At 41.8% G+C, this 24,684-nt stretch overlaps 1 protein-coding gene across 2 annotated transcripts in view; it reads left to right on the top strand.

Moving 5' to 3' along the window:
• Positions 1-24,684, top strand: part of LOC115478870 (glypican-5-like) — a 1,084,132-nt gene that overhangs the window by 727,575 nt on the left and 331,873 nt on the right. For both annotated transcript variants that reach the window (XM_030216505.1, XM_030216504.1), the window contains one exon: positions 21,715-21,865. In XM_030216505.1, coding sequence (XP_030072365.1) covers positions 21,715-21,865 — 151 coding nt within the window. The remainder of the gene's footprint in view (positions 1-21,714; positions 21,866-24,684) is intronic.

Raw genomic sequence — 24,684 nt, 5'->3', positions numbered from 1 at the left:
TTCAGAGAGATTAAGGGGCCCTTTTACTAAGCTGCACTAAATAGTGGCTTGCACTGTGGCTGGCGTGTGGGTTTCCTGCATGCTGAGACCATTTTTAGCACAGCTGTAAAATGGCTGCATTTTCCATTTTTGCAATAATGGCTACACCCTAATTTTCTCATTAGCGCGTGCATATTAGCATGTGAGCCCTTAACTATTCCTATTTTCTAGGAGGAAAGGGCCCCTGCGCTAACCATATGCTAATCGGTTAGCATGTGGCAATGTCCATTTGCTGAGCAATTAGCTAAGACATGTCCACTCTCCACCCCCAAACACGCATGCACATGCAAAAACTACCATGGGACGCCAGAGCACACACCTCAGTATTGCTTTTTAACCTGTGGTAAGCACACATTAGTGCTTACCGCAGCTTAGTAAAAGTGGCCCTTTGATTTACATTTACATTTCTGGAAGATGGTTCAATCTGTAATTCCATTAGCAGGTTGTTCCAATGTTTGGGACCCAACACACTGAAAATTATTAAATGTATGGATTGGAAAGAAATTTGGTGATCAGATGGTACAGTTAATAAGTGATGTTGAGAAGACCATAAAAAGAGAAAGTCATTTGGTAGGGTGTCAACACACGTAATAAAAATAGAGGAAAGCCTAAATTAAGGGTATTGTAAACCAGAATTACAATTTTTATGGTATTCTTGCAGATATTGGCAGCCAATGTTTGTTTCTTAGTAGAGAGGTCATGTGCTCATATTCTTTGGCATTTGAAATCAGTTTTACTGTTGTGTTTTGGACAAGTTGGAGTCTTTTGAAAACTTTTTTTTGTCTAAAACCAGAGAAGAGAGTGTTGCAATAGTCTAAATGGCCTAGAATGAAAGCAGTTAAGTGACAGGTGGGCCTCAGAGCAGATATAAATGCCACCATATAGATTTAGGGGTCCTTTTACTAAATTGCGCTGAAAAATGGGCTGCGCTAGTGTAGGCGCATGTTTTGAGCATGCACAGATCCATTTTTCAGCACACCTGTAATAAATGCCATTTTAAAATTTTTGCCAAAAATGGACGTATGACAAAATGAAAATTGCCGCGTGTCCATTTTGGGTCTGAGACCTTTCCGCCAGCCATTGACCTAGCGGTAAAGTCTCATATGGTAACCGAGCGATAATGACCTACATGCATCAAGTGCCACTTGGCACACATCCATTATGCGCATCTGAAGATAAAAATTATTTTTCAGACGCGCATATCGGACGCACGCCAAAAATGAAATTACCACAAGAGCCATGCGGTAACTCCATTTTGGATACGCAGAGATGCTGACGCAGCTTAATAAAAGGGCCCCTTAGTAAAATATGCCTATATTTGCCATTGCAAAATTAGAAATGCAGGCATACATTTGCAGGCTTCCTGAAACCACACCCAGTACATTCCCCCTTCAAAACTATGAATGCTATGGATCTGCAGGTGTCAGCAGCTTTCTAACATTGCTATTTACATGTTTAAATGCCTTGCAAGCCTTCTAAAATGGTCTCCTTGATCTGCAGAGACAGAAGGCCTTGGTAAACAGGAAAAGGGTACTGGGTTATTTTTTAACAACTGTATTCAAACAGGTCAGTTTAAATGGCTATCTTTTTTGAATATTCATTTGAAGATACTTTGATAGTTGTCTTTAAGTGGATATCTTCCCTTTTATTTTTATAATGCAACCAGTGCTTTTTTTGTAGAAAAAAAGGTGCTGGTACTCATTATGGGCGGAGGTCACCACATATGACCCCACCCTATTATTGCCACACCCCTTATACCAGCTATGGCGCATATAAACAGACATCATTGAAAATATTATACTATTATAGGAGAAAAAATAACTTGATTTTTTTTATCAGAAATAATTTCTGTAAGCTGTTACAGCTCCTATATACCCAGTGCAAAATAAGACAGCAGATGTAAATTTTCAAATTGGACATATTCCAAACACTAAAATGAAAATAAAATGATTTTTTTCTACCTTTGTTGTCTGGTGACTTTGTTTTTCTATCCATATTGGTCCCAGTCTCTGATTCTGCTGCTATCTATTCTCTTAACTCCGTTTCCAGGGCTTCCTTTCCATATATTTCTTTACTTTCCTCCTTTCTTCATTTCTTGCCCTACATCCATAAGTAAAAGCTGGGTCCTCCTCTGTGGAATTGACTGGAGGAGGTATAACATGGATCCAGCTTTTGCCTATTTTCTCCATCCATGTGCAGTTTTTCTGCTCCCTTCCCTTTCCCTCATCTCCATCCATGTGCATCTTCTTCTTTTTTCTTTCCTTCCCTCCATCCATGTCCAGCACTTCTCCTCTCTCCTACCCTTCATCCATGTCCAGCATTTCTCCTCTCTCTTCCCTCCCCTGTATCCATATAAAGAAATAATTCTCCCCTCTCCTCCATCCAAGTCCAGCATTTCTCCTCTATCTCCTGCTTCATCCATTTCCAGCATTTCTCCTCTCTCCCCTGCCCTCCCCTCCCATCCATGTGCATTTCCTTCCTGTCTTCCCTCCCCTCCATCCATGTCCAGCATATCTCCTCTCTCCCCTGTCCTCCCCTGCCATCCTTGTCCAGCGATTCTCCTCTCTCTCCTTCCCTCCCCTCTCATCCATGTCCAACAATTCTCCTCTCTCCCCTGCCCTTCCCTTCCATCCATGTTCAGCAAATCTCTCTTCACTGACCTCCCCTCCCATCCATGTCCAATATGTCTCCTCTCTCCCCTGCCTTCCCCTCTCATCCATGTGCAGCAATTCTCCTCTGCCCCCTGTGCTCCTCTGCCATCCATGTCCAGCGATTCTCTTCTCCCCTGCCCTCCCCTCCCATCCATGTCCAGCAATTCTCCTCTGCCCCCTGTCCTCCCCTCCCATCCATGTCCAGCGATTCTCCTCTCTCCCCTGCCCTCCCCTCCCATCCATGTCCAGCATGTCACCTCTCTCCCCTGCCCTCCCCTCTCATCCAAGTCCAGTGATTCTCCTCTGCCCCCTAGCCTCTCCTCCCATCCATGTCCAGCATGTCTCCTCTCTCCTCTGCCCTCCCCTGCCCTCCACTCCTATCTATGTCCAGCAATTCTCTCTTCTCTGCCTTCCCCTCAAATCCATGTCCAGTGATTCTCCCCTGCCCTCCATGTCCAGCAACTCTCCCCTGCCCTCCGTCCCCTCCATGTCCAGCAATTCGTTCAAACCCCGGCCCCAAGCCCTCCCTCAGCTCCCCCTCCCCATCGCCAGCGTCGCTCTCCCTCAGCTCCCTGACTTTCCTTGAAATCTTTAATTTACTCGAAGTTGCGGCGAACCGGCAGTAAAAACAGCTGGCAGGCAGGCAGGCTTGCTTCCTCATCGCTTCCCTTTCCTCTTAGCGTGTCCCGCCTTCCTCTGATGTAATTTCCTTTCCGCACGGGCGGGACATGCTGAGAGGGAAGGGAAGCAACGAGGAGGCAAGCCTGCCTGCCTGCCAGCTGTTTTTACTGCCGGTTCGCCGCGACTTCGGGTAAATTAAAGATTTCAAGGAAAGTCGGGGAGCTGAGGGAGGGCGGGGAGGGGAGCACGGGTGCATGAATGGAAGGGAGTGTCAGGTGAGCCGGACCTCACAAAAAGGTGCCGGTACGCTGTACCAGCGCAAAAAAGCACTGATGCAAACTACTACTTAGTCAAATGTATCCCATAATTGTATCAGAATTCTCAAATGTTTACTGTTCAATCTACCCTTGAGCTGTCCCAGAAAAATGTGTGTATGTCCTCTATTGCCAAACACGGTAGTATGAACAGATTCACTTTAAAAGACAGTCTTCTGCGAAGAACTATACCTCAGTCATAGTTCTCTGTGAAACCAACAAAAAGAAGGTCCAAGTCTCCCGCAAAAAACGCATAAGACAACAAAGAGAGCAGAAGGAAAACCAAAATAGACCAGATAAAAACCATAAAGAGTAAGAGCACCAAAGAAGTTTATTAGGACCCGCCAACCGGCCTTCTTCAGGGGTCTTCAAATTGACATATACAGATGTGCCTCCAGAATTCTCATGGAGTTAAAGGCATAAACGCTGGTGCTGTCTGGAATCCAACATAAGCGTATATACTAGTAGCAGTTGGAAACGCCCAAAATCGGCTTTCAATTATACCAATTTGGGCGCCCACGGGAGAAAGACGCCCATCTCCCGATTTGGGTTGCAATATAGGCGTTTTTCTCTTTCGATTATAAGCAGGACAGCTTTCCAAAGTTGCACTGAAACTGCAGCAGGGAAAGGAAAATAAATATGCAAAACTTGGTCCTAGAATCCTTTTCACAAGGAAATAACATTGATTATATAGCATAGTTCTAATGAAGAGAATACATCTTTTTCATTCAATATATTTGGCAAATTGCTGTAAAGTATGAAAGGATTACATTCATGCAACACTGTATGTAGTTCTTACCTTTACTTGATAAAATAAATGTTAATTACCTATGGCGTCCTTTTACTTAGCTGCAGCCAGGAATGCATGCACTGGGGGTGGGAACTACTGTCGAGCTGCTGCAGTAGCCTAGCGGTACTTCCGGTTTAGTGAGCGGTAAGCCGGCGTTGGGCTTACTGACGCTTATTAAAAGACACCCTATGTTTTCTATGAAAGTTTCATTCTCGGGGGAGCATAAATGGAAAACTACACTTTGAAAATATTATTTAATATAAACAATATCTTGGCAATCAATCTTACTGTTTGCCTGAATGCCTTACTGTTCTAGTAATTCTCTTTTTATGATAGGTAATGATATGATACTGGGTATTGTCTCTTCAGACCTAAGTACTGCAGTAAATGCTTTTGAAAACTATAAAGGCTAAAATAAATTCCCATTGCCCCCACTCCTACAATGGGAGAAAGCAATTTCATTCTGACTCCAGTCACAAATACTGATTTATTTTGCTTTCTTTGGACCAGTGTGACATCATAAACCAATTATCACTTGCAACCTGTTTCCCTAATGGAAAGAAGTATGTCAAGGACTGTATGCATTTGGTAAATTATTTTAGTATAGAAAGCAGAGGACTGAAGTCTGATAACAAAAACAAATATCCTTTTATTTTTTTAGATTTTCCTTCAAGATGGTCATTTTTAAAGTTGTTTTTTTGTTTGTTTGTTTTTTTTGTTATAGTGGTAAACAGCTGCTGCTTTATAGGAAATCCTTAGTAGGACAGTTTTTTTCCCTACCTCCGAATCAGGAGGAATGGGAAATGTATGAGAAGATGCATATTTTGAGAGTCGTTGACTCTCCTGCATGGTCTTTAAAGGTCTATATTAATACAGTGACACCTCCCATAGTTTTAATCTATAAATGTTTTGTCAAAAATGATTTCCATTCTGTAATTCAAGCTGTAATATAGAAAGGCCTTGATTATTTTCATACAGTTTTTATGGGCTTTCTAAAATCATCACTGCAGGTTTTGCAGATTGTTCAAAATGCTGCCAATATCGGGCCTGATTTTATAACAGGGCACCTATTTCAAGCTTATTTTATAAAGGCAACATAGGTACCTAGAACCAGCTTCAATAGTGCACAAATGCCAACACACACATTTACACCTGTTCTGAAGTTGCGAAGAGCACTGTTCCCTCTAAGCTGGGCAGGAGTCCTCCAACTGCATTGCTGCCAGTGGGGGGTGGTGCTTCAATATTGTGTTTTCAATCAGGTTACCTGGAGTCCAGCAAATGTTGCCTATTCCTCACTACTAAAAATGTGCTAGTGAAACAGCACCCCCCACTGGTAGGACTGTGGGTGGAGGACTCCCGCTCAGCTTAGAGGGAACAATGGCGTAGAATACACACATGCATTTACACCATGTACCTGTGCATTTAATAAAATATGCATGGACATCAAAACTTTGCCTCTGCTTTTCTCAGACTATGTCCCTGGAAATAGTTACACATAGATTGCATACAAGTATGTACACACTCTCCATGCCCATGCTTTTAACATACACATGTGGTTGTGCAATTTTATAAAAGCCCTTTTCAGTATATGAAAAAGGCTTTACAAAATGTTAAAAGCTTCAGAAAAGCATACCTATAATGTCCATATTTCCCCTTCTCTTAAGCTTCCAATAGCTCCCAATGGCCAGCTGGGTGAAGTTTAAGATTCCGGTTCTGACATTTTAGTGCATGATTTGACCATTGAGTGTATGTAGCACTTAGTGAAAGAATATGTGTTTGGGTTGTATTTTAGATCCACAGGCAGATTTTCACTTGCTGTGCTCTTTTTTTCTGAAGCTGGGTTAGCACTGACGTGCACTCAGCCTAATTTCCATTGGCAGGCTTTAAAATCTGAAATTGTTTACCACAAAATTCAAAAGCAGCAATGTGAAGAGCAGATGCCATGATAGAATTGGTGCATCAGTGTGCCTAAATAGAGGTGCCATGATAGAATTGCCACTGTTCCCTCTAAGCTGTATGGGAGTCCTCCACCTACTGTCCTGTCAATGGGGGAGAGGGGGGAATGATGCTGTTTCACTATCACATTATCAATGGTGAAGAACAAGCAAGCTCTGCAGGAATTCTGGGAGCCCGCCTGTCTCTAGAGACTGAAAACGCAGTATTGAAACACCAACCCCCCCCCCCCCCCCCCCCCCCCGGCAGTAATGCAGTTAGAGAACTTATGCATAACATAGAGGGAATAGTGAGCAATCACCCCCAATATATTTTCTCTTTTGTTTGTTTTTGTGATGGTCTGTGTTAATTTCATGTTCATTGTTTTATCATTTGTTTTTAATGTATTTCCCTGAAAGGAGATTCCTCCCGAACTGGCAGATTATACAAGTTTGTCAAAAAAAGGGCAGGCAAGGGCAGTGGCATAGCCAGAGGGGGGCCTCAGGGGACTGAGTCCCCCTCACCACTTTGGGTTCAGGCCCCCTCCAGAACTGTAGCACCTCTTTACCTTTGCTAGAAAGGATGCTGAGGCCTCACCAGCCAAATAAATATAGTGACGCTGCTCCCCTCCTCTTCGCATTGCTTCCTTCCGGTGCCTTCAGCCGCTGGCGCCAGGACTTCTCGCACATTCTCAGCCTGGACTGCTCTTTATAGAATAACACTGGGTGCTGATTTTTTTCCAGCACCCATATTTGGGTACCAACTTTGAAGCAGTAATAAATGTGTCCAACTCTTTCTTTCTCTCTCTCTCTCTGTTAGCTTTTTTAAGGCTTAAGGATTGTATTTTTTAACATGATCTATGACCTTAAATTAAAAGTAATAATATTTTTATATTATTACTACAATGGAATCACCTAAGACGAAAAACTAATAAAGGAATGAGTGATTTAATCTTTTCAGTATGAAGTTGAAAAAAACAAGTAGCCTGTTAAAACATGTGTCTAGGGGTCTAATTTAAAGGGTAAAACAATAGAAAACGAAACTCTTTAAAGGTCAATATTCAAACACTGTAACCAAGCTATTTTTTAAACACTGGCTGTGGTGTTTAAACCTATTTCATATATTTTGTGCCACTATCCAGATAGCAAGAAGCACTTAATAAGCATGCAGAGCAGTAGCTGCCACTGGCTATACAGGTAGCAGCGATGTTCAGCTGCTAGCCATATAGCTATGCAGTTGAAGTTAAAACAGCCTTTTTGATGGCCTAAATTTATCCGCATAGCTATGGGAATAGCACATGAATATTGATGATTATCTATATTAGGTGAAACACCCAGGTTCCACCCAAACTCTGTCCTGGTGGTCTCTGGATGGTGCTGAGGTAATTTGTAAGAATATTCAGACACTCTTCAGATTGTGCTGCTGAATATTTTTGTGGATAAGGCACATCCATATAGCAGCAGCTGCTATATGAACATTTAGTTTTTTAGGAGGTAATTCTATAAATGTGTTTTTATTTAATCACCTGCTTTATAAAAAACATATAGGCAGTGGTGTGCTGGAGCAGGCTCTCACAGGCTCTCAAGAGCCGTTTGTTTAAGAATTTTGGGAACCGGTTCTCCATGGCTACTTTAACATATGGATCCCAAAATGTGGGCTTGGGCCCCTCCTGAATTCTCTTTTACTTTGCTGGCGAGAGAGAGCCCCCTGTTAACAATTTACCAGCACACCCCTGCATATAGGCATCTATTTTTCTTAGTAGAATACTAGTATAACCAGGCATACATGTGCCAATGTGATTAGGTGTGAGTACTTAGGCCAGCCATTGAGCTGATGCAAATGCTTGTGCTAAAATGCTAGAGATATGCTTGTAACTTGTGGAGGGGCATTTTCAAAAGGACATCCAAGTCAGAATGTCCCAAACGGACATCCATCTCACATGTATTTTCGAATAGGAGATACATCAAGATTTCTTATTTGAAAATACATGAGATGAATGTCTATAGGCTGGAAACGTCCATTATGAACATCCATTTTATAAACTGGAATGTCCAAACTATGAACGGAAGGGGGGAAACAAGGGGTAAGGACATCTGTTTGGCAGCATTCTTTGAAAATGGCCACACAGATACCCATGCAGAGCAGAGGGGCAGCCTAGTGGTTAGTGCAGTGGAATGTGAACCAAGGGACTCAGGTTCAAATTTCACTGTAACTCTTTTTATTTTGTAATTGTGAGCCCTCCAGGAACAGCAACATACCTATTGTACCTGAAAGGTTTGCGGGTGGCATCTATATTTAGGTACATTAGATATTTTTCTGTTTCTGAAGGGCTCACAGTTACTATATACACATATTTTTTAAAAAGTTGAATTAGGGTTTGAAACTGAATCCCTTGGTTTTAGAGCGCACTGCACTAACCACTAGGCTGCTACTCAAATGTAGGGCCCTGTTTACAAAGCCGCTCTAGCATTTATCATGTGCTAACCGTGTAGAAGCCCATTTGAATGTTATAGGCATCTACATCGTTAGCATGTGCTAAAAACGCTAGAGCACCTTTGTAAACAGGGCCCTTAGTTCCTGGGAGAGAGATGGGAACAGCAGCGTGGGATAAACATAATGGAATCCTGTGCAGAAGAAAGGGATCCTCAGGAGCTTAGCCTAGAATGGGTGGCAGAGCTGGTGGTTGGGAGGCGGGGCTAGTGTGGGCAGACATATACGGTCTGTGCTGGGGCTGGTGGTTGGGAGGCAGGACTAGTGCTGGGCAGACTTATACGGTCTGTGCCAGAGCCGGTGGTGGGTGGCAGGGATAGTGCTGGGCAGACTTATACGGTCTGTGCCAGAGCTGGTGGTTGGGAGGCGGGGTTGGTGGTTGGGAGGCGGGGATAGGGCTGGCCAGACTTATACGGTCTGTGCACTGAAGAGGACAGTACAAATAAAAAAAAGTAGCACATATGAATTTATCTTCTTGGGCAGACTGGATGGACCGTGCAGGTCTTTTTCTGCCGTCATCTACTATGTTACTATCCTGCTTATAATCGAACGAGAAAAACGCCCAAGTTCCGACCTAAATCGGGAGATGGACGTTTATCTCACAAAAACGAATAAAGCGGTATAATCGAAAGCCGATTTTGGACGTTTTCAACTGCACTCCTTCGCGGATGCGGACAAAGTTGATGGGGGCATGTCAGAGGTGTGGCGAAGGCGGAACTGGGGCGTGGTTATCTGCCGAACAGAGATGGGCGCATTTCACCGATAATGGGGAAAAAGTATGCGTTTTTAGCTAGAATTTAGGACACTTTTCCTGGACCCTGTTTTTTCACGAATAAGGCCCCTAAAAGTGCCCTAAATGACCAGATGACCACTGGAGGGAATCGGGGATGACCTCCCCTGACTCCCCCAGTGGTCACTAACCCCCTCCCACCACAAAAAATTAAGTTTCACAACTTTTTATTTTCACCCTCAAATGTCATACCCAGCTCCCTGACAGCAGTATGCAGGTCACTGGAGCAGTTGTTAGTGGACTTCAGGCAGGTGGACCCAGGCCCATCCCCCCTACCTGTTACAATTGTGCTGCTTAATGCTTATTAGTCGTCCAACCCCCCCAAACCCACTGTACCCACATGTAGGTGCCCTCCTTCACCCCTTAGGGCTATAGTAATGGTGTAGACTTGTGGGCAGTGGGTTTTGAGGGGGATTTGGGGGGCTCAACACACAAGGGAAGGGTGCTATGCACCTGGGAGCTCTGTTACCTTTTTTTTTGTTTTTGTAAAGTGCCCCCTAGGGTGCCCGGTTGATATCCTGGCATGTGAGGGGGACCAGTGCACTACGAATCCTGGCCCCTCCCACGAACAAATGCCTTGGATTTATTCGTTTTTGAGCTGGGCGCTTTCATTTTCCATTATCACTGAAAAACAAAAACGCCCAGCTCACACATTGTCGAATAAAACATGGACGTCTATTTTTTTCCAAAATACGGTTCGGTCCGCCCCTTCACGGACCCGTTCTCGGAGATAAACGCCCATGGAGATAGACATTTTCATTCAATTATGCCCCTCCATGTAATCTCTCCAGTGGACAGCTGCTCAATCAGGGCAGTTTTGTACCCTGGAGGTGCCTGAAACAGGTCTAAATAAGGATGTCCTTCTTTTGAAACGTTGATGTTTCTTCCCCTTCAGTAATCACTTTTGGATGTCCATCTTTCAGGCCCTCCCTAATCCCACCTAAAACATACCCACAACATGTCCCCATGCTACTTGGATGTAGTGCAGTGTTGGATGTCCCTTTTCTGCCTTTGTAAAATTGGTATGTGAACGTTTCAAGCACATGAATGTTCATTTTGGTCTTTTTAAGACATCCACATGCTTTGAAAAAAGTGCCATAGTATTCTGTGTTACTTGTTAAGTGCGAGTCCCACCCATGTGATAACTTCCTCCTTAAAGATTTACACTCTTAAATCAGTAGTTTTATATATCACATTTGTACCATACTCTCTACAACCTGATAAAGTTAGATTTTGTTGATCTTGAACATTTTTTTTCTTTGAAATGTGAGGGGGAAAATATTGTGTTAAAAACTAGGGGGTTGTTTTTCGAAAATGTGGCAAAATCTGGGTTTAATGTGGCTTAACAGATTAAGGGGCCCTTTTACTAAAGGATTGCTGTGCGACAACAGGCTTGCCACACGTCAACCTGGAACTAGCACCGGCCAATACGACATCTGGCGGTAGTTCCGCCTCGAGTGCGCGCCATTTCTGGTGCAACAAAAAATATGTTTGTAATTTTACCACGGTGCTAACCTGGCAGTAATCGTTAATTGGATAGAACGTCCCGCCAGGTTATCGCAGGAGCCCTTAGCACCACCTGAATATGTGGCAGTAAGTGCTCCCCGCCACATGGTCATTTTTTAGGGGCTTTTTACCTGCTGTGGGAAAAGGGGCCCTGGTGCATGGGAAAAATGGCCCCTGCCACTATCGCAGGGCCCTTTTTACCACAGCTTGGTAAAAGGACCCCTAAATGTGCTAGTGTTCCCTGCTTAAAGAGGTAGGTGCTCCCACGTTAACTCTGCATTATCTGGTTAGTGCACACTAATCATAACACACTAGTCAGTTAATGACAAAGTTCCTCATGAGAGACTACTGAGAAAATTAAAAAGTCATGGGATAGGAGGCAATGAAAGGTTCAATGGTTACATTTACTTGATTGATCACCTAAGGCCGAAACTATCACAGTGATTTACATAAAGTAAAATTCCACATACAGCACAGTGCATTGCATTTTTAAAATTTTACAATATAAGCAAATATAGCTGCACACATAAAATAAAAAAGAAACAAAGCAAATAATAGATAAGCAAATATGAGCAGAGGCAAGCAAACAGTCCTGCTGTGTCTTGCAGTATCCTAAGGCTAGAGCAAAGAAACAATGAAAGACCAAAATGTAATCAGAAAAGGCTAACTGGGTGAGTTTTAAGCATAACCTTAAATAAAGGGACAGAGATCTCAGTACGCAAAAGGATGGGTAAGTTGTTCGAAAGGGATGGTCCCACCACACTAAAGATCACTTTTCTAAATGGAATTATATGCAATGAAGAAACAGAAAGCAATGATTGTTGGCTAGAGCTGAGGGACCGTCCAGGCACATAAAACTGCAAGCAAGGTGACAAGAATGCAGGCAACATTGTGTGAAAATTTTTGAATTCCAGAAGCAAAATTTTATAGATAATATGGAATTCCACTGGTACCAGTGTTCAGTTTTTAACAACAGAGTCACATGGTTATATTTTGGGTAGCATGAAAAAGTAACTTTACAGCGATGTTCTGCATCAGTTACAGTCGCCTGGTCTCCCTCTAACCTATACCCTTGAAAAGAGCATTACAGTTATCCAGCTTTTGCATAACTAAAGCATGAATTACAATATGCAAAGCCTTTTTATCAAACAGATGCTGTACAGAGCGTATCTGTCGTAGCCTAAAGAAACATGTTTTAACCACTGCAGAAATATGAGCTGTAGAAGAAAGAGTCAAATCCAGCAGCACGCCCAAGACTCTAACCACGTCACTAGGCTGTAAAGACAAATTACCAAAATCCAAGGTGAGGATTTATGAATTTGTGAATTAAGTACTAATTTGTTCATCACAATCCTTGACTCAATTTGTTTAAGCTTACTCACAAAGTCCGTCATCGAAAGATCATCAAGCGTATCTAAAGGCACAAGAATCTGTACATTGTCAGCATTTAAATACGGTATAAATCCCAAGTTTTGTATCAGAAAAGCCAAAGGTGACTGTGATAGAACAGTGTGTTTTAAGCCTGTAAAATGTATTGGGTATTTCCTGAAGTGTATTTCTCTAGTATGGCCAGCAGGTGGTGCATGTTTATGTTTTGAAGCGGCTGCAGAACGAAGGCTATTTTTCTTTGTTTAAGCCTTTTGGAAAGGCAGTCTGCAGTACACTTTCAAAGATAGTTGTTTTCATTTGAATTTTGAAGAGAGTAGCATTTCTTTGATGAGGCTTTGTGAACAGTTATATGTCCTGATCTTCCCAAGTACTTTTTAGAAAATAAACAAATGTTTAGATGGTTTTATAATTGATCCAAATTTCAGTTACCTGTTATTGTTTGCTGATTGCACTTTTTCAGTTCATTGTTCAATATTTTTAAGACAATAAACAATTTTCAGTTTATTGCCTCTGCCTGTCTGGATTGATAAGAAATCCTGGTGGTTTGTGTGTTGACACCAACAATCACAATTGTGAAGGAGATTATAGAAACACTTAGTGCTCAATTGACATCTGTTCCGACAATACATTAAGATTAAAGAGGTGATGCCTCAAGAAGCCCCCGGCTGTACATCTTCAAAGCTCACGGGGGCTGGGCTGCTTCATCATCGGCATTCACCTCTGAGCTAATGAGCTGTTCAATGTCTTATCTGCTCTTTTTTTGTTTTTTTGTTTTCTTTTTTCTTTTAGTTCAATATATATATAAACTCAAATCAAACTTGAAAGCTACTTAGCTTGTAAGGATCTGGTCTTTCACTCAGTATGAGCTTTTTCAACGCTGAACGCGACCACGACCAACGGTGGCCAACGTTTCGTCACCTGCTTCAGGGTCGTGTGGTCTGCGTTGATCTCAGTTCAGAAAGACCTGGTCCGCTGGAGCTGATAACTTTCTGAACTGCTGCTATAATGGGCTGTAAGTGATTTAGGTTGACTAGCACATATGAAAAGCGCTTTTCCAACTAACACGTAATCTGTTCTCAATTAAAGAAGTGGAACAGAGGACTGAATGAATGTTTCACATTGTTAGCACACAACAATAATCTATGAGATAACTGAAATCATTGAAAAGTCCTTGTTCCCCCATTCAGATTTGCTTTTTATATTAGAAGCAGAAAAAAAGGTCTTTAATACCCCTATTTCATTACGCTCTCTGCTTAACATCTGTCAGCATTCTGAAAAACAATAGTACATTGTTAAATATCCTTTCTCAAAACAGTATGACACAACAGCCTTTCCTCAAGTGTTACATGATGCCTGCTTGTAGAGTCAGTTCAAAGGGTATTTGTTCTCTTTTTTGAAAACAAAACAAAAATCAGGCCATTTCTATTCATCAGTCACAAATTAGCAATTCGTGTACTATATAAGTTATTTTCTGTTCCGTAAATTTCTACGTACTACGAACACTATGTAGCTTTTCTGTAGTGCTGGTAGACAAGTGCTATGCTGTATACTGTCATCTTTTAGTTTGAGAATGAGGTCCTGCTGTGCTTTTTTATTTCATATATTTATTTATTTTGACATTTCTATCCCACATTATCCCAAGGGAAGCTCAGGATCAATGTGGCTTACATATCAAACACTAATGAACAATATATAATATAATATAATATAATATAATATAATATAATATAATATAATATAATATAATATATACTGCCTGTGAGCCCAGAAGCTACTGTAGCAGTGTACATTCAGGTATAGTAGGTATATTTCTGTCCCTGGAAGATTCACAGTCTGTGCTGTATACTGTCCCTTTGTCATACTTAGTACTAGAATGAGGCCTTATTTACTTTAATGGGATATATAGAGGGGCATAATCGAACACGAACGCTTATCTCCATGGGCGTCTATCTCCGAGAACGGGTACGTGCAGGGGCGGGACAAACCGTATTTTCGAAAAAAAATGGGCATCCATCGTTTTTCCGATAATACGGTTTGTGCCAGCCAAATGCATCAGATTTGTGCGGATTTGAGCTGGGTGGTATCGTTTTTCAGCGATAATGGAAACCAAAGGTGCCCAGCTCAAAAACGAACAAATCCAAGGCATTGGGTCATGGGAGGGCCCAGGATTCGTAGTGCACTGGTCCCCCTCACATGCCAGGACACCAGCCGGGCACCCTAGGGGGCACTTGTAACAATTAAAAAAACAAAGTTAACTACCTCTGAAGTCCATAGCTCCCTTCCCTTGGGTGCTGAGCCCCCCATATCCCCCCCAAATCCCCCCCAAAACCCACTCCCCACAACTCTACACCATTACCATAGCACTTATGGCTGAAGGGGGGGCACCTAGATGTGGGTACAGTGGGTTTTGGGGGGTGTTTTGGAGCGCTCCCATTTACCACCACAAGTGTGACGGGGGGGGGGGGGGGATGGGCCTGGGTCCACCTGGCTGAAGTCCACTGCACCCACTAACAACTGCTCCAGGGACCTGCATACTGCTGTGATGGAGTTGGGTATGACATTTGAGGCTGGCATACAGGCTGGAAAAAAAAGTTTTTAAAGTTGTTTTTTTTGGGTGTGAGGGGGTTAGTGACCACTGGGGGAGTCAAGGGTGGTCATCCACTATTCCCTCCGGTAGTCATCTGGTCATTTAGGGCACTTTTTTGGGACTTGTTCATGAAAAAAAGGGTCCAAAAAAAGTGTCCCAAATTCGCGCTAAAAACGCCTTTCTTTTTCGATTATCAGCCGAGGAGGCCCATCTCTCCTCGGCCGATAAACACGCCCCAGTCCCGCCTTCACTATGCCTCTGACATGCCCCCGTCAACTTTGGCCGTTTCTGCGACAGATTGCAGTTGAAGACGCCCAAAATCGGCTTTCGATTATACCGATTTGGACGCCCATGGGAGAAAGACGCCCATCTCCCGATTTGGGTCAAAATATGGGCGTCTTTCTTTTTCGAAAATAAGGAGAATAAAGAGATTTAGGGCCCTGTTTACTAAGGTGTGTTAGTGGTTTTAGCGTGCCTACACTTAGTGTGCACGCTAACCATGCAGGCGCCTATAGGGATATTGTAGGCACGTAGATGGTTAACACGTGTACATGGTTAACACGGGTTAAAAATGTTAAAGTATCTATAACGCTGCTTAGTAAACAGGGCCCTTAATAAAGATGAGGGAGAAGTATATTTACCTATTATGATGGGCAAAGTTGAACAATTCGGGCTGACCAGTGAATGTCAATATTTGTCATTCACTCCTGGAAGGGGACTTGTTCAGTTGTCCAAGTTGTAAATTGTAAGCAGGTGGAAGTGAGGTTGCAAGCTACAGAATATAATAAAGGGGTAATTCTGAGAAGGTCACCAGAATTTAGGCACTAGGATGCCAAGCACTGAGCACAAATTCGGTATCAGCAATTGTGCCTGTAATTGCCATTATAGAATACAAGCATAAGTCGACATTTACACACCAACATTTAGGCCTGGCCACTTATAGGATATCAATGGCTGGTGTTAATGACTGGGACTAAATGTTGTAATTGTGTATGTAACTGACATTATTCAAGCCGGTTGACATTCAGTCCGTGGCGGTCAACATTTTTTTAAACACTGACCACCCCATGCAGAATTAGCCCTGGAAATTCAGTGCTGGGCCATGTCTGGGCACTGACACTGAATATCCAGGGCTAACTGCAGTTGTGCTGACCGCAAAAGTTTGAAGCAGCCATTTTCTAGAAGCAGCCACCAAGGGTAAGAGTGAGTGGACTACGTCCATTGATCCCACTGGACCACCAGAGACTTTATGTAGGCTTGTGGTGGGGGGGGGGGGGGATCCTATCCTGAGTGGGAGGAAGTTTGGGAGTTGGTTTAAACAGGGGGGACTGGGAGGGTGCTAGGAGGGGGGGCTATGTGCTTCTGAGGAGGTAAGAGGGAGGGAGAGGAATTAGAAGGGGGACTGTGTGCTTCCAGGGAGGATGGGAGGGAGGAAAGAGGATGACAACATATTTGGCCAGGACCCAAAAGTTAACTGGCACCAGCTAAGAATCAGACTGGTGCTCAGTTAACTCCTCACATAAAGTTAAGATAGTCTTTTTTTTTCTTTCCTAACTTTGGACCTCTTTTATCAAACCGCGCTAGTGGACCCCAGTGCGGTAATGCCAACAAAGCCCATTCACTGTTAATGGGCTGCGTCGGCACTGCCACGCAGAAACCACTAGTGTGGCATGATAAGAGGCCATTTATGCAGTTGCTCAGCTGGTTAGTGGACTGAAAATTACACACTAACCGGCTAAGCTTTCTCTCCATCCTAACCCCAACCCCGAACTACCCACAAATTAGCTGGTTTCAGTATAGGTGGTTAAAGAGGATATTCAGTGACACAAAGGGGATATACAGCCCCGCACAAGAAATTTAAACACCCAGGAGCCTCTTCTGGCCATTTAAAACACTTTGTATATCTATCCTTAGAATCTTAGCACTTAACTGCATAAATGGCCTCATGGGGATGGCAGAAGTTCCAGAGTAGCATGCATGTGGTAAGCCCACGTTGGGCTTACCGCTGCTTTGTAAAAGGGACTCTAAGATTCTAGAATAGCAGTTAAAGTGCAGTTGCATGCATACCTGCAAATGATCTCCAGTGAACTCCAATTATCACAGATTGTTGGTTGTAGTGCCGATTAGTGTTTAATTTACCAGTTAACTTTCATTCATAGCTGCCAGTATTCTATAACCTATGCATGCAATTTTACACACTAAGGACTAGATTATATAAATAGCAACTAAAATATGTGCACCCCAAAAAAATTGTTCTTAGTTCTTTTCTATAAACCATGCTTAAAGATAGGCATGGTTTTTAGAATAACGTTTAGTGTCAGGAACCGTGACTGCATTAAGACGCAACCATATACACCAATGAAAACCTGGTGAAAATCCATACGTGTAAATTAGACATGGATCCCCTCATTCTATAACAATGCACATAAATTGTAGGAACGCCCCTGAGCCGCCCATACTCCCCCCATGGCTATGCTCCCTTTTCAGATCTATGCACTAGAATTTATGCACACCTCTTAATAGAATACGCCTAAAAAGAAATGCTCGTAAATTATAATTATTGCAATTAGTGCCAATAATTGCTTGTTATTGCCCTATTATCAGCACATTCAAATTTGTGCATGCAACTCAAAGTGCCATATATAGAATCCGGTGGTAAGCGTGAAAATGTGTGTGCAAGATTATAGAAATAGTGGTAAGGGGGTAATTTTTAAAGGGCATTTTCATGTGTGCATGACAATACACATGCATTAAATGCTTTAAAAAAATTATTCCATGTATAAAGGTGCGCACAATGATAAGAACACACACACTTTTATGTGATTGGTGTGTAGGCATGTTAGGCAGCAGGTTTTAGGTGGAGCATGGTATAGTAACTAATTAAATATGTTAGCATTAATACTTGCTCTTGAGCAGGCACAAATGTCTGCAGCTTCATCTTAGTCATGATTTCTGCAGGTTTTTGTGGGCAAATTTAATAATGACACACAGGCACCTATGTGTCTTTATGATATAGGCTACAAATAGGCACCTTCTTGCCCTTTCAATGTGGGGGACGTGTTTTATAATTACCTTCTGTAAGAGTAATTGCATATATGTCCGCCTAACCTATACAACAGATATGCATATAAGTATATCACTATTTTATAAAAGGAATATAACCCCACAGTGCTATTAGAAAATTATCCCCCTCCCCCACACAGTCACACCTAAGGTAAGCACAATGTACCTGTTTTAATTTACATGCCTAAGTGGCTATTTTACAAAACATATGCATCAGTTGAAACCATGCCCAAAGTCAAAACCAAGGAATGCCTCTACTCAGGTCAGAAAAACATAGCACACAAAGAGCTATCCTGTCAATATTCAGCCCCAGATATTCAATGTTGCGTCATATGCAGACACCAGCATTGAATATCCAGGCCTGACCGGTCTGCTAATGGCCATCAAAACTTATGCAAGATGTCAAAATTCAACTAAATCCCACATATGGTACTTACATGGATCCCATCTGAATATTAGCTGTGACCCACATAAGTTTCTTCCACTTTTCCTGAAACACATTGCTGGCCCTCCTGCCACACCCTCCAAAGTCGCTCTGAACCCCATCCCCTCCCCCCCACCACCACCACAAGGAGCTTCAATGCCCTCTCCTGAGTTCCAGCAGGTTCCCTTGGGCCTACTTACAATTCCTAGTGGTCTTTTAGTCCTCAAGGCAGAAGCAAACCCCACTCGCTCCTGCCCCTCTCAATTCCAGCTAGAAAATGACCGCAACAACCTCTAGTCAAGAGGAACTGAGAGGAGCAGAAGCAAGTGGGGTTAGCGCACTAGACCATCAGGGACTGTATGTAGGCCCAAGCGTTCTTCTGGTACTTGGGTCAGTGTCAATAGGAGGTGTCATAGGTCCTGGGGGTGAGACGGAATTGAGAGAAGTGCTCTGGGGGAGTGATGAGCTTTAGCCCAACTGAGAGCTATGCAGGTGCCATCCAAAATTCAGTGTCTGCAGTTGCATACCTAGGCAGACAAAGTTAGGATTGCTTTTTATGTGATCCTATTTAGTCACTTAGCTATGAGGACACTGGTGCTGAATATTGCCATCACCCACATAGCTGCCAGCTTCTCTGCAACTCTGCCCTTGACACATCCTTCTCTGGCCCACTTAAAAAATGGCCAGTCAGAGACAATATTCAATGGCACTGCCCAGATAAGTGCTGCTGAATATCAGTGACCGGCTCACTGAGCATGATTTAAGCGGGAAGGAGCCTCTCTTACCTGCTTAAATCACTTTGAATATCGACCAGTATATATTTTTCTTATAACACACTATTTTCTTTTAAAATGCTGTTTGTGTGTGTGACAGAAGGTATCAAAATAAAGGTATTTTTACTGGCCTTTAAACTCCGTATATCTTATATGGCTTCTGTGCTTTTGCAAAATCAGACAAGATCACCCTTATGACAGACTGAAAAAGATTTCCAACAATTCAGTAACTCAAAGACACCCAAGGCACTTTAATGAACCATCATATAAGGTCATCACCAGACATGTGAATGGGAATTCTATCAACTAGACACCTGCATTTATATTCCACTTGCATGCACATATGTATAAGGTACTTGCACTTACACCCATATGTGTATAGTTACTCAAAAAAGTTGTCAGTGGAGCACCTGAATGCTATTTTATAAGTGTACATGTAAATTACATAAGGTCAGATTCGATAAATGGTGCCAAAAATTCAGCGCAGATAAAATTCAGCACTCAACACTATTTTATAAGGGGCGTTTTGGGATGAGCCAAATTTGGGTGCTGAATTCGTTGCTGAAATTATGCCAGATGAAATCTGGTGTAAATCCTGGCACACAAATTGGGCACAGATCCCCATTATTCTGTAACTATGCTTGCATCTTTTGCGAATGCCCTTCCCTCACCCTGCCCCTTCCATGGCTATGCCCCCTTTTTAGTTGCGTGTGATCCAACTTAGTCACCCATTGTTACAGAATAGCAAATAGCCAGATTGGTGCCCAAATCATAACTAGTGCCAATTAAGTGCTTGTTAGCTCCAATAATGAAATCATTAGAGCCCATTAACTAATTGTTTTGGGTGTCAATCTGGGATTTGTGCCCAATTTTGGGTGCCCAAGTTTGGGTGATCTTGATAGAAGCTGGGGGATCGTGCAAGCCAGATTCAAATCTCACTGTCACTCCTTATAATCTTAGACAAGTCACTTAAATCTCTATCATCTCAGGTACAAACTTTAGATTGTAAGTCCTCTGGAGACAAGAAGATACCTACTGTACCTGAATGTAAGTCACCTTGAGTTAACTGCTGAAAAAGTGTGTGCTATATTCAAAATTACTTCCATTCAGATAGCAGTTAGCATATGCTAACAGTTAACATGGCACCATACTGTATTAGCAGGCATTAACCACCCATGCTCAGCCCATAGGTATATCATATGCACATTTACATGCTGATTAATTTATGCATATAAATTATGGAATAGTAGCTAGCACTCACATGCACAATCCCCTGGATTCTATATATGGCACCCAGATTTATACACACAAATTTAGATGCACTGCCAAAATGCGCATGCAAATTCATTCAATAACAACCAATTTTGAAGTTAATTGGCGCCCATTAGAATTTGTGTATGCATCTGTCTGCATTCCATTCTATAAAGCAGCGAGCCTAACTCCCATAGCGTGTAACTCAAAAGGGATGTGGTCATGGGAGGGGCATGGGCATGCTACGGGTGTTCCAAAAAGTTGCAGACGTTGTTCTAGTATACTCGGTGAGCATGCCCAACTTGGGTGCGAGCGTTTACACCAGGTTTCAGCAGGCGTAAGTATGGCACAGGCCCTTTATAGAATCGCGCTTAGTTGTACTTTATAGAATAATCCTAAATTTCCATGCAGCTTACAGAATATGCTGAGCGCTTGTCCATTCGATTAAACTTAGTTGTGGGCAGTTATGCCAAGTAAAACTTCGTGTAAATCCTGACACCTAAATTAACTGCATACCAGGTGTATTCTATAACAACGCACATAGATTTTAGAAAACCCCACAACCCACCCATTTCACGCCCATGGCCATGCCTCCTTTCAACTGTGCAACTTGGAAATTACACGCATCAGGTTATAGATTACACTTATATAGTTGTGCCCATAAATTCTTATTAATGCCAATTAGTGTCAGTAATTGCTTGTTAATTGGCAATTTTCAGAGCTGATTGGCTTGTTACTAAATAAGTTGCATGTGCAAATACAGAATAAGACTGTATTTGCACTCGCAACTTAAGTTGCACTATATGGAATCCAGGGGTTAGTGCCCAACTTTAAGTACCAGGTTATAGAATGAGGGGGTTAAGGGGTAATTTTGTTAATTGCCTACATTAATGCGGGTACCTTTAACCTACCAACTGTACCCCAGTTTTCAAAGTAAAAGAATATGGAACAATTATCTTAAAGCACATTTCTGTCCCCACTGTGTCTCAATATCTAATTCCAAGTAAAAATAACTAGGGTTACTACAGTGTCCAGAAAATGTACAAAATGAATTGTAGATATATTAAACTTCAAATAACTCAACTGTTTTTCAGATGGACACAGAAAAGAAAAGAACAAAATCAGAAAGGTTTGTTCTTAGAGAAGATGGCAGTGGAGATGGAAAATATGAAGAGATAGACTCAAGTGGTGATTGTGATGATGAGGATGGATGCCAGGGATCAGGTGACAAAATCCAACAAACAGGTAAAGATGGCACATTCATATGTAGAGCTGATAATTTAACTTGTGCAACCAAGATGTGTAGCTAGTTGGATAAATATTTATTGTTTCACAACGGATTTTTGCTGTTTCCTAACAGAAATTATTGATATCCCATTCTACATGTGTTTCCTCTTGGAAGAAAAACTTCTGCTGGCATTATCTTGAGTTTTTATGTGTGTGTGTATTTCTCTGCAGCCTGCTGTAGATTGCACAGATCTGAATGAAATGTAACAGAATAGACTCACTGAAATTCTCAATCTACCATTTAATTTCATCCAAATTCATCTATAGAGTGGTATCAAAACCTGTTATAATTGTTTACAATTGTTTAACTGTGTCAGAGTTTGTTTTTATATTTTTATGTCTTCATACTTTTATGTTTTAAACTGATTTTATTTAATTTGTATTATTTATTTTTTCATTATGATTTTCCGTAATGGACTCCTGATGCAGGCCTAGCTGGCTAAAACACAGCTATGTTGAGTCTCCACCATCCCCAATAAACAGTTTTTGTTATCTGAAGCGTCGTCCATTGCTTTTGAGTCATCTTCGCTGTTTTGTTTCATACCATATACTCTTGCAGAGATTTGTTGCTTCTGTGTGTATGTCGATTTTGCTTCATACTGCCATTTGTAAGAACATGGAATATGTCAACGACATACCCCCATGTCATTGCATATCATTAAAACCTGAAAATGAGCAGAATTATTTTTTTCACTTGCCAATAATAGTGAGCACTCTTTTGAAAAAGTGCTCATTATTTGTAAAAGGGCACAACTTTTCTGAAGGAATGCACATTATTTCCTGAGCGTGTGCCATTGCGAATAGAATGCATATTGGCATGCTCTCAGGAAAAGAGTGTGCACTGTTTTGGAAAAAGTGCTCCCTTTTCCAAATGGTGTGCACACTTTAGAAAGAGTGTGCACGATGGGGGGAATTCTATAAATGAATCTCAGAAATGGGTAGTGGAAAAGATCAGCAGTAGGTGCTATGCCATAAAGAGTGCATGCCTTTTACAAAATAGTGCTTAGCGTTGATTCTTTGGGCACCAGACTTATGCCAGCTGAAACCTGCTTCAAATCATGGCGCCCAAGCTAGGTGCACTGACCCATTATTCTATAATACTGCATGCAACTTTTTGCGATGTTGCTGACCTGCCCATGCCCCTCCTATGGCCACACCCCCTTTTGGGATTTAGGCAGCCAGTGTTATAGAATAGCACACAGCCAGATGTGCATGTAAATTCTAATTGGTGCCAATTAACATCAATAATTGGTTGTTAGCATTCAGTTATTGATGGTTAACAGCTCATTAGGCGACTAAGTTGTGCACCATATATAGAATCCAGGGGTATATAACTTTGCCCCTGTAACAAAGAAAAAATAGCCAAATGAAAATGAGCGAAATAAACATTCCCAGAAATTACATGGGAAAGAACACAAAACAATAATTTTTGGGCTGCCCACCCTTAATCCCTGTATAGAGATGGCAAGGCAGATAATGGGACTAAGTCAAAACAGAGTGGGACAGCTGTGTCTGTGAGCTACAAATTGAGAAAAAGTGGATGGCACAGCTTGCCACCAAAAACTGGATGGGTCCAGGGTTTCTGGCAGAGCCCAATCTGTTGACATATAGCTGTAGCTGCCAGTACTACAAGCACTTTCATTCCTCACTGGCTGCCATTTATTTTCCTTAAAAAAACATTTTATAGACTTTCCTCCCTGCCCAAAGGTCACCCAGGCCAAAATCAGCACTATCACCAAGCAGATGCTTTTAGGAAATACTTGTGACTTGGGCTGGCACAAGGAAAGGACAAAACAAAAAGGATCAGAGATAGGCAGGGCAGAGATGAAGGAGGATGATGAGGATATGGACTTGGGGTGGGGAAGGATTTGGCAGTTGAGCAAGGAAGGAAGGAAGATTGAAGGGTTAATTTACTCAGAGGAAAGTAAAACACTCTTTTATGGAATATTCTAGCACTGTACCTCTGCATTGTGTTTTCTATACTGTGGGCTCAATAACACAAGAAAAACATCTGCATTGTTTGTTATCAGACCTGTAGAAAGTTCTAGTAAATGAGAGAACACTAAAGAAAGACTTTAATTTTATAGCATGTGCATGATGATAGGATCTTCGACCAATGACTCTTCCCTTTTCTTCCTTCAACATCTATCATAGAAACATAGAAACATGGATCATAACATTCCTGATTTACAGAACATCTCTGAAATATTGGAACAATCTTCAGAATTAATTCTTGATAAAGCCACATTAATAATTTATCTTGTTTTTGAGCAAGATTATAATAATATTCTAAGATTATACTTTCGGAACTCTAAGGCTCAATTCTGCGGATCTAAAGTTTGGATGTATCCAGACGTGACTAAGCAAACACAACAAAAAAGAAAGGCGTTTCTTGCTTTGAAAAAAAGACAATGGATATTGGGGGTTCCTTCTTTTTGGCATATCCAGCTAAATGTGTAGTAAAATTAGGTCAAACTAAGTATAATTTCTTTTCACCGGAACAACTTAAATCGTTTCTAGAAATGAAACAGTTGAAGTAAATATAGGAATAACTTGGAGAAATAGACAGCTTTTACTTTAATCAGTGGTTACTTATTTTGTATACTTCTCAAACTCTATCACTCCCCCTCTTGATTTTGGAGTCTAAGAAAGGCTAAATGTATTTCTTTAGATTATTGATTAGTTAATTCTAATTTTCTTGCTTTGTTTAAGAAATTGCCTTTAATTTATTGATTTGTAATGAAGCAGGATGTGAATGCTATTATTACTTATTTTCT

This window comes from Microcaecilia unicolor, chromosome 10, assembly GCF_901765095.1.
Source record: "Microcaecilia unicolor chromosome 10, aMicUni1.1, whole genome shotgun sequence".
NCBI classification, from domain to species: domain Eukaryota; kingdom Metazoa; phylum Chordata; class Amphibia; order Gymnophiona; family Siphonopidae; genus Microcaecilia; species Microcaecilia unicolor.
Note: the sequence above shows the minus strand (reverse complement) of the source record. Positions and strands in the feature narration are given on the sequence as shown.